The sequence below is a fragment of the Martes martes genome, assembly GCF_963455335.1.
Source record: "Martes martes genome assembly, chromosome: 8".
Classification (NCBI taxonomy): domain Eukaryota; kingdom Metazoa; phylum Chordata; class Mammalia; order Carnivora; family Mustelidae; genus Martes; species Martes martes.
Genome location: NC_137895.1, coordinates 90,604,854 through 90,615,981, shown reverse-complemented (window position 1 = coordinate 90,615,981; position 11,128 = coordinate 90,604,854). Strand labels below are relative to the sequence as shown.

General features: G+C 36.6%; 1 protein-coding gene across 1 annotated transcript; it reads right to left on the bottom strand.

The window, feature by feature from the left end:
* Positions 1–314: 314 nt before the first annotated feature.
* Positions 315–1,252, bottom strand: LOC308347473 (olfactory receptor 6C3-like; the record flags this gene model as incomplete). The annotated part of the gene is given in 2 exon segments (XM_080810948.1): positions 315–1,132; positions 1,135–1,252. Coding segments are annotated over 2 exon segments (936 nt in total).
* Positions 1,253–11,128: the final 9,876 nt, after the last annotated feature.

The following is an 11,128-nucleotide window of genomic DNA, read 5'->3' as shown; positions in this document are numbered from 1 at the left end:
AAAAGAGTGTTTACTCAAGTCTTTACAGTAAAAATAAGTATTTTTATTATTTGGAACATTCAGGAAAATGATTCTTGCTTTATAGCCACTGATGTCCTATCTAGTCTTACAAATCAATGAGGAAATGGAACCTATAGAGGGTTTGAAAGAAAGACACAACAAAGTTGCTTTAGGTTTAAAAGAAAGCTTAAGGAAATGAACACATCATAGCAAGTATTTGGGAGATAGATATTAGAAGATACTCTAGAAGTTGAAATTTTATTTGCCCTTTATAGGATCTTCACAATGACAACCATTCATGTTAATACATGATTTCATTTGTTTCTAGAAAGCAGTACTTTATGAAGCAAGTTTCTGAAAGCTTGTTTTACTTGCTGATTCCTCAGGGTATAAATAAAAGGGTTCAACATGGGGGCAATTGAGGTGTTGAGAATAGCTACTCCTTTGGTCAGTGATGCTCTTTCTTTTGCTGAAGGCTTGACATACATGAATATACAGCTCCCATAAGAGATGGAAATGACAATCAAGTGAGAGGAGCATGTGGAGAAAGCCTTTTTCCTCTGATTAGCAGATGGGATTCTCAGGATCATGCTAAGGATGCACAGGTAGGAAAGAATCACTAAGACCAAAGTGAAGATCAGAGTGACAAAAGTGTAGTAAAAGCCAATCATCTCTAAAAGCCATGTATCCGAGCATGAGAGTTGTAAGATGGGGAAATAGTCACAAGAGAAATGATCAATTACACTGGAAGCACAGAAATCTAGCTGGAGGATGAGCATGAGTGGTGGGAAAATGGTAAGAAATCCTCCTAGCCAGGACCCAAAGACAAGCAGCGTGCAGATTTTTTTGCTCACGATGGTGGTGTAATGAAGATGCTTGCAGATGGCAATGTAATGATCAAAAGACATGGCAGTGAGAAGAAAAAATTCAGAAACACCCATGAAGATGAAGAAAAACAGTTGAGCTAAACAACTGTTATAGGAAATGGTCTTGATATTCGTAATGATTGCCCCCAAAAATCTGGGGATAGAGACACTGGTGAATGTGATTTCTAAGAAGGAGAAATTCTGCAGGAAGTAATACATAGGAGCCTTGAGATGACAGTCTATCAAGGTGAGGATGATGCTGGTAGGTTTCCAGAGACACTTAATACATAAGCCATAAATAAAAAGATAAAGATTACAACCTGAAGCTGTGGGTCATCTGAGATGCCCAAGAGAAGGAACTCTGTAATCATTGTATGGTTTCTCATACTGCTTTTTATTTTCTTTAAACAAAATCTGTTGAGAAACAAGACAAAAAGAGTGTGTGAACAGTAAAGGAATTGAAATTTTAAGAGTTCCTATTATTAGCTCCAATGAAATGAAGAAATGGAACTTTTTTCCGTGTGCGGTTTTGCAATATCCATTCAGCCTGTTAAAGCATAAATATTTTACACATCCTCTCTTGAAATGGAAAACCGTATTCACAGTTCTATGTTAAAAGCCCCCTCATGAGTGACTTTGCATAACACCTGTACCTATTACCAAATTGTCTACATGTGCTATATATTTCTTAATTTTTATTTATTTATTTTTAGTTTAATTTCAGTATAGTTAACACACAGTGTTATATTCATTTCAGTTGTACAATATAGTGAGTCAACAATTGCGTACATCACCCAGTATTCATCAGGACATGTGCACTCCTTAATCCCCATCCCCTTTTCTCCCTTTCCCCCTTTCTCTTCTGGTAATCATCAGTTTGTTCTCTACAGTTAAGAGTTCCTTGGTTCCTTGGTTCCATTCTTCACATTGGATACTCCAATGGGAAAAAAGCAGTCTCTTCATCAGATGGTTTTGTAAACTGGTCAGCTACATGCAGAAGAATGCAACTACACCACTCTCTTACACCATACACAAAACTAAACTCAAAATGGATTAAAGTTCTAAAATGTGAGACCTGAAAGCATAATAATCCTAGAAGAGGACACAAATAGTAATGTCTCTGAAATTGTCCATAACATTTTTCTAGATATGTCTCCAGAGGCAAGAGCAATATGTTTCTGCAAGAATCGTTATCATGTCTGTAATTTAGAAACTGAGACACTGTTTTCTAGTTTCCAAGGTTGTGTGCTCCTAGGACTGAAATGTCTAATTTTGAGTTTTAACTCTGATGCCATTTTCAAACTTTGTTGTCTTCTAAGATTTTGGTGGAAGCTGAAGACCCAGTCACAATTTCTGAGCTTAATAAGAACTATGATTATAGTTATTTTTAATATATATTCTTTCAAATGTGATCAGAAGAAATAAATGTGTTTCCTGTCTTAGAAATATAATACTAGAATTGCCTTGGTTATAAATGAGAGTAGAATTCTTTATTTATGTGAAAGAAATCAGAAGCCGGAGATATTATTTAATACATACATGAAGCCATACAAATAACATAATTTTTACAGCAAACTGGTACATTTATGCCATCTTCTTGTTCCTTATTTAAATTAACAGTTGACATACTTATCTGTTTTTTTTTTTTTTCTTCTTAAACTATGCTCACTTTGTCTTTTTGCTCTCCAAATTTGTCTGAGGACAAGAGGAGTTCATAAAGGAATTTTCTGGTGATATTTCCTTGTCTTTTCTCCAGAAGACTAAATAAGTAGAATCATTAAAATTCTTTGTAAAATTTACTTTTAGAAACCACAAATTATTAAAATGTTATCTGTATGACTTTTATCCATCACATTCTCTCTTTATTCTTAGGAACCAGCGTTTTTTCTATGCCGTAAGTTCTTGATAGTATTATCAAGTATTACCAAGTATTATTTTTTTTCTATGGGATGAACTGGGTAAGTCTGTAGGGGATAAGTGTCAAGTTTGTATTGTGGCCTTTTTTCTTTTAATTTTTCTTGACAATCAACATTCTCTTCTTTTAGGAATAGACACGTATTTGTTATGACATACCAGCAGAATTGGCAGATCAAAAGGCAGAGATTGTTACTGTGTTTTGAACAATGACTGGAAATATTAAATTATACAATTAGTAACTGTACATATACTAGTTTGATAATTTGGGGATCCCTGCAATTTATTTCAACAAAATAACCTCTGGAATGGAAGAGAAATGAACACATTCATTGACAAGTGTAGAACGTACTTATTTTTTTGATATGTCTAATGACACAAGTCTTAAACATAACCCCAGATTTTCTTAATTTTGCCGCTTCCAGTCGGCGAACAAACGGGTGAAGAATGAGGCACAAACAAGTCAGCTGCCAGAGATTGGGAGCAGGGGACAACAGTGGAAAAAACTGCTGCCTCGAGCAACTCCTCAGTCTCGCTTTTATTAGACAGAAACAATAGCCCACAGAAGAGCCGATGAAGGTCAAACGTTAGTCATATGCCTTGTAGATAAACAAGATGGAGGGCAAAACATGTCTGTACAAGTAGTATAAAGTTTATAGTTGAACAAGCACATTCAAAGGACTCATCTAAGTAGCCACAGGTGCTCTCCGGGGGAAAAGGGGAGATAATGGAAAAATGAAGCAGGCTGCATTCTGCCCTGAGCAAGCCGGGCATTCCCAGCTGCTCAGCTTCAAGGCCTTATATCCTCCTCTCCCCCAGAGGCCTGTTGCAGTATTTGTTTTTCTAAAGGCTCTATCTAAATGTGCTTGGTAACTAGTAAAATTTCCCAGGGGTTTTATTTTAAGTAATACATTGTTCTGATGGGCAGTTGCATAATTTACTTAAAATGTGAGAGGCGGTGCATTCATAATCTATTTCAGGTTTTTGTCATGAGTTCACCCTTGCCTCTGTCATGTAAAAGCCTCTCACATTGAGAAAATGCAGGCTTGATTGTATGCAAGCTTTCTATAGTTTCTGCTCTAAGCAAAGAAATTTCTTTTTATCACTTTTATCTTTTCATATTACCATAAACATTGTTCTGACCTGAACTTCAAAAATTACTATTGTAAGCCTGTGAGTTCTTTAAGAGATTTCCAGGGAATAAAGCCTTCCTTCTTGAAGGTAAAATATTTCACAGCTTCCTGGATAAGATGAAGATTGACTGAATACTATCCAAAGACAAAACAATTTTACCTTCTCTGGTCATGGTATAAATCCCTGAGAGACCAGAGTGGAGACAGGAAAAGGAGATAACCTAAGAAGTATAGTGATGCCATGACATGCATCTATCCAGACAGCTAACAATATAGTGACATAAAAGCAAAAGTGTACCTACCAGCTGATCCAATCAATCTGGTTTCCCTTTGTCTGTCCTTATTTTTCCTCATATTCCCGTGGAACTCACTTGACACTCAGCAGATAATTTATTCTCCGTTCCTTTGGGACTAGTTAAATATAGTGCTGAGCTGCATAGTAGTGGACCCTTCAGTGAAGGTAGCAGCCAGACTTTATTAATTTATACATCTCCACCTGTATAAAGAAGAATGAATAAATAAACAATTTATTTTTGTTGTGTACTTTTATTACTAACCTTAAAATGAAAATAGAGTTCTGAAGTAAAAATGTCCAAACAGTTACCAGATTTGTTAAAAACAAAAAACAAAAAAACCCCAAAACATTTTCAGACATCAGTGTTAGGCTATTGCCCATCTTCTTCCAAAAACCATTCAGGATTAAATCCTCTGCCAGATCTAAAAGCCTCTCCAGAAATCCCTCATCCTTTCAAATCTCTGCCCCAACCTGCTTATTATATCCACACTCCACATCACTAATTTTGGATCTCATTATTCCCTTGAAAAATGCCTTCTCTGTGCTCAACAGATTTACCTATGCTTTCTTTTTAAAGTTATTACTTTAAAAAAATGTGAATATAGTTGACACACAATATTATGTTAGTTTCAGGTATACACTTAGTGATTTGACAAGTTTATACATTATGCTGTGTCCTCCACAAGACTAGCTACAATCTGTCCCCTTACACTGGTTTTATAATATCATTGATTGTATTCCTTCTGTTGTGTTTTACTCCCATGACTTATTCATTCCATAACTGAAAGTCAGTATCTCCCTCTCCCTTTCACCCCTTTTACCACCGCCCACCTCTCCTCTCACAACCGTCAGTTTATTCTCCATATTTAAACTTCTGATTCCAATTATTGTTTCTTTATACATTTTTAAAAATAAGTCACTTATGAAGAGAATCATATGGTATTTGTCTTTCTCAATCTGAGCTATTGCACTTATGATAATACCCTCTATGTCTAGCCATGCTGCCTCAAATGGCGGGATCTCACCCTTTTTTATGGCTGTGTATTTTTCCATTACATATATTGTGTATACATACACACACTAAGAGATATATATATGTACAATACATATATATGTACATATATGTGTGTATAGATATAGATATATCACCTCTTCCCTAGCCATTCATCTATTGTCAGACACTTAGGTTGCCTTCATATCTTGGTTATTGTAAATAATGTAAAATAATGTCAGTAAGCATATGGGTGTGTATATTATTCAAATTGGTGGGTTTTAAGGAGGGCTGAAAATACCCAATAATAAAATCATTGGGTCCTAAGGTATTTCTATTCTTAATTTTCTGAGGAACCTCCATAATGTTTTCTACAGTGGGTGTAATAATTTACATTCTTACAAACAGCATATGTAGGGTCCTTTTTCCCCACATCTTCCCAACATGTGTTATTTTTTGTCATTTTGATTTTAGCCATGCTAAACTGGTGGAAGGTAACATCTCAGTGTGGTTTTGATTTGTATGTCCTTATTGATTCATGATGTTGAGTATCTTGCCAAGTGTCTATTGGCCATCTATATGTCTTGTCTATTCAGGTCATCTGCTCATTTTAAAATCAGATTGATTATTTTTTGGCGTTTAGTAGCATAAGTTCTTTATATATTTTGGAATTTAACCCTTATCAGATATATTGTTTGCAAATATCTTCTCCTATTCAGTAGGTAGACTTATTATTTTGTTGATGGTTTCATTTGTTGTACAACAACTTTTTGTTTTGCTCTAATCCCAGTAGTTTATTTTCGCTTTTGTCACCATTGCCTAAGGGAACATATCTAAAAAATTGTTGCTATAGTCCCTGTCAGAGAAAATACTGCCTGTGATTTTTTTTTTCTAGGATTATTTGTGGTTCCAGATCTCACATTTAGTTTTTTAATTCATTGAGTTTATTTATTTATTTTTTTTTAATTTGAGTACACTGGGTTGGAAAGTAGCAGGTTTCATTCTTTTATATGTAACTCTCCAGGTTTACTAGCACTTTTTATTGAAAATACTGTTCTTTCCCCATTGTACTTTCTTAACTCCTTTTCATAGATTAAGTGACAATATGATCATAGGTTTATTTCTTGGGTCTGTAGTCTGTTCTATTGATGTATGTGTCTGTTTTTGTGCCAGTACTGTACTATTTTGATTACTATATCTTTGTAGTATAACTCGAAATCTAGGATTGGGATACCTTGAACTTTATTATTCTTTCTCAAGATTGCTTTGTCTATTTGGGGTCTTCTGTTGTTCCATACACATTTTACGATTATCTGTTCTTGTGAAAAATGCTATTGGTATTTTGATAGGGATTGCTCACTGAGGTCTCAGGCCACTGGATGCAGATCCTAGTCCAGTCTGAGCTTGTAGGGTATATGGGGAGACAGCATCCCTGCAGCTCTTTGGTGCTTTTAAACTGCAGCTTTTTCTTCTGTGCCCGAAGACAGAGGAATCTATTCCCAGTCCCGCAGTACTAACCCTCCCACTTATGTTCCTAGCAAGGGGGTGGGTCCTCACTTCATTACTGGGTCTCCTGTTTATTCTGTGCTCTTGACTTTGTCTTTGTCTTTGGTTGTTCAGAAGCTGTTCAGTCAGCCCTAGTTCTTCAGAAGGAATTGTACTACTAATAGGTATAATTTGGTGCAGTCTGTGAAGAAGGTGTGTTCAGGGTCTTCTCGCCACACCATCTTCTCCTATCAAAGATGCATATTAATATCTTGAAAAATCAGAAGAATATTTGAAACTGTAGCTTTTCATTTTCAATTATAGGAGTAAATTGCATAGAATACCAGAGGAGACTTTTATGTAATTTAACAGTTGTTTTGTTGGTTAAGTTTTAGGAAATCGGGTTGCTACCAATATCACATCACTAGCTATAGTGCTAAATCCATTTGTATGAATCCCTTTGCATATATACAAATACTTGTAGAATATTTATGTGTGTCTAAATTTTGATAACTATTTCAAAATTTTCCTCCTACAGACAAAAATAAAAACCCATTGCATGCTAACAATCACAGATATTAGAAATCACTCATATATTTTATAAACGGGAAGACAAAATGAAGCCACACTTCACTTAGTAATAAAGACAGTCTCATAAAGACCAGATCGCAGTGTCCAGATGTTGAGGTTAAAGAGACCCAATATCTTTGTAAACTTGCCATCTGTCACCATATAACAGGATTACAATAGCATTGACTACATTCCCTCTGCTGTACCTTTTATTCCATAACTAGAAATCTGTACCTCCCACTCCTCTTCACCCATTGTGTTCATCACGCCCAACACCTTCCACATGGCATTTGTGATTTTGTCCTAATATATGTTCTCCATATTGTTCTCTGCACTGATGGGTTTGTTTCTGCTTTTTTCCTGCTTTACTTGTTCATTTGGCTTTTTAGAGTCTACATATAAGTGAAAACATCTGGCATTTGTCTTTCTCTATCTGGCATATTTCAATTGGCATAGTATCCTCTGTGTCTATCAATGTAAATGGCAAGAACTCACCCTTCTTTATAGCTGAGTAATATTCCATTACACACACACACACACACACACACACACACAACCACTTCTTTCTCTATTCATCTCTCAACATACACTTAGGCTGCTTCCATATCTTGACTATTGTGAATAATGCCACAAAAAATGTGAGGGTGCATAAATCTTTTGGAATTAATGTTTTTGATAAAATATTTTTATTATTTATAATACTAAGCAAATGATTTATGTCCCATAACTACCAGTTTATATTCACAATTATAAATCATTTACATGGAACCTACAGATACTTTAAAGGAGGACACAACTCAGCCACTTTCGTGATATATAGAGTGTTTAGCAAATGAGCTCAGGATTTCCTATAGCTGTGACATGGATGTGGGAAGATAGCAGATTAGAAGTTTAAATTTTTTTCTCTTGTTAAATCTTCATGATAACATTAGTTCATATTAATCAGAACTTTTTGATTTCTTTGTATAAGACAGTACTTCAAGGACCAAACCTTTGAAGGTTTGTGTCTTTCTGGTTCCATAGAGAGCAAATGAAGGAATTCAGCATGGGGCCAACAGAGGTATTGAGAACAGCTACTTCTTTGGTCAATGAAGTCCTTTCCCCCCCTGCTAAGTAATTAGCATATATGGAAATGACAATGAAAATCATGTGAGAAATATTAGTGAACTAAACATTTTTTTCTTTCACTAGCAGATATGATGTATATTGGACAATATCACAAATGCCAAAGTAAATAGCAAAGTAACCAAAACAAAGGAAAAGCCAATTACTTCTAGGAGCCATGCATCTGAGAAGATAGTTGTATAAGGAAAAGATAGGCACAGACAAAGTTATGACATTGGACGCACATTTATCCAGCTGGAACAGGAACATAATGTGTGAGGAAATGGTCAGGAACTTACACAGCCGTGCATAGAGCACAAACAGGATGTATAGTTTCCTGTTTATGATGGTGATGTAATGAAGGAGTTTACAAATGGCAACAGAGTGGTCAGAGGACAGAGCAGTTAGAATGGGAAATTCATTCACCTCCATGAAGATAAAGAAAAATTGTTGGACTATATAACTGTTATGAGAAAGGATTTTGTCCTTGGCGATGATTGTCCCCAGAAATCTACAAATACATAGAGTGGTAAATGAGATTTCTAAGATAGAGTAGTTTCATCTAAGAAACACATAAATGTCTGTAGATGGAAGTCTATGAAGTTTAGAGTAATGACAGCCAGGTTGCCAGTGACACGTAATATGAATGTGATAAATAAAAGAGTAAAATCACAAGCAGAAGATCAGGATCATCAGAAAGGCTGAGCAGGACAAACTCTGATCACTGTATGGTTGTTCATCCCCCCCCCTTTTTTTTCCTTTTTTTAAAGATATGTGACAATATTGATGAGTCTGGGGGAGTTTACGTTAAGTGAAATAAGTCAGTCACAGGAGAACAAAAATTGCATAATTCCACTTATATGAGGTGTTATAATTAGTCTAACTCATGGAAATGGAGAGTAGAAAATTGGTTACTTTGGGATGGATCAGGGTGGGCAATGGGGAATTGCTGTTAAGTGGCAGGAGTTCAGTTCTGTATGGTAAATGAGTAGCAAAGATTTTGAAGATGAATATTGTTGAAGAACATTGTTTTCTGTGCTACATTTCGCTTAAAGTTAACAGTACTGTATTGTAGATAGTCCAAGATGGTGGATGAGTAGGAGACATTAGTTTTTGTCTGGCCCCAGGAATTCAGCTAGATAGCTTTCAAAACATTCTGAACACATGTGAACTCAACTGGAGATCTCAGAAAAGAAGAGCTGCAACTCTACAAATAGAAAAGTGACCAATTTCTGCAAAGTAAGAGATGTGGAGAGTGAATCTGAGGTGATCTACAGGTTGATAAACTGAGGAGGGAAGGAGACTTCATCAGCCAGCTACTGGAAAACAATATAGCAGAGAGCCTAAAATCAGAACTTTTAGAAGTCTGCTCCATTGAGGGCCATCCCTGTCTGAAAGGTGCTCAGGTGGTAGAAACAGGGTAGGATACTTGGTGGCACAGTGTGGTCTCAGGATCCCCAGAGTCACAAGAAGACCAGGATGTGGCAGAGTTCCCAGACGTCAGAGCAGGGAAGCTGGCTGCAATCAGTGATCCCAGGAATGGACTCTCAGGTCAGGTTGCCATATACCATGAAGAGCAGCATGGCTGACCCACCGCCCTTCAAGCAGGGGCCCAGCAAGAGGCAGAACTGTTGTGAGACCCCCTTTCCACCTGTGGAAGGAGTGGCATGAGTGTGAACCACAGGAGTCTGCAGGGTTTGGAGACTCCAAATGGGGATACATGCCTGGGATAGAAATGCACTCTCACAGGCTGGGTGGGCACTAAGAGTGGATGGAGACCAGGGAGATGGGAGTGATTGACTACTTTTGTCTGAGGGAACACTGAGGAGTGGGACCCTTTTCTTTAGTCTCTGGGGATGGATACTGGGAGGCTGCCATTTTCATTCCTAACCTCTAAAGAGGCAGGGAAAGCCTTCAGGGAACAAAAGCCACAGGGAGCAATCAGAGCAGATTACTTAGCCTGATCCTTTGGCAAGGGCAGTGCCAGTCTGTCTGGGGCAAATACACTGGAGAATCGGTGATCTCAGGAAGATCAGCAAGAACATCTGGCTCAGACCAGGTTTACAGATCATAGGAAATTGCAAAACTCCAGTGCTAGGTGAAAACAGTATATAGAATTCATGGTTTTTTCCCCACAATTCTTTTATCTTTCAATTTTAATTTTTTTTCTCCTTCCCTATTCAACCAATTTCTTATTTTGTCAACTCTTTTTTTTTAAAGGACTTTATTTATTTATTTGATGGAGATCACAAGTAGACAGAGAGGCAGGCAGAGATAGAGAGAGAGGAAGCAGGCTCCCTGCCGAGCAGAGAGGCAGATGCGGGGCTCGATCCCAGGACCCTGAGATCATGACCTGAGCTGAAGGCAGAGGCTTAACCCACTGAGCCACCTAAGCACCACTTACAACTCTTTTTTAAAAATCTTTTTAATGTTCATTTTCACCCTTACATTCTATCCTTTTATTATATTTAATTTTATTTTTGTATATATATACACATACATATATATATATATACACATATATATGTATATATTTTTTTCTTTTTTTACAATTTTGGGATGCAATTTCTTCTAACAAATAGGCAACAAACAGATACACCAAGAATCTAGTATATAGCAGTACAAGCCTTTCTCAAGAAACAAGAAAGGTCTCAAATATACCATTGAACCTTACACCTAAAGTTGCTGGGAAAAGAACAGAAAATAAAGCCTAAACCTAGAAGGAGAATAAAATTAATAAAGATTACAGCAGAAATCAATGAAGTAGAAA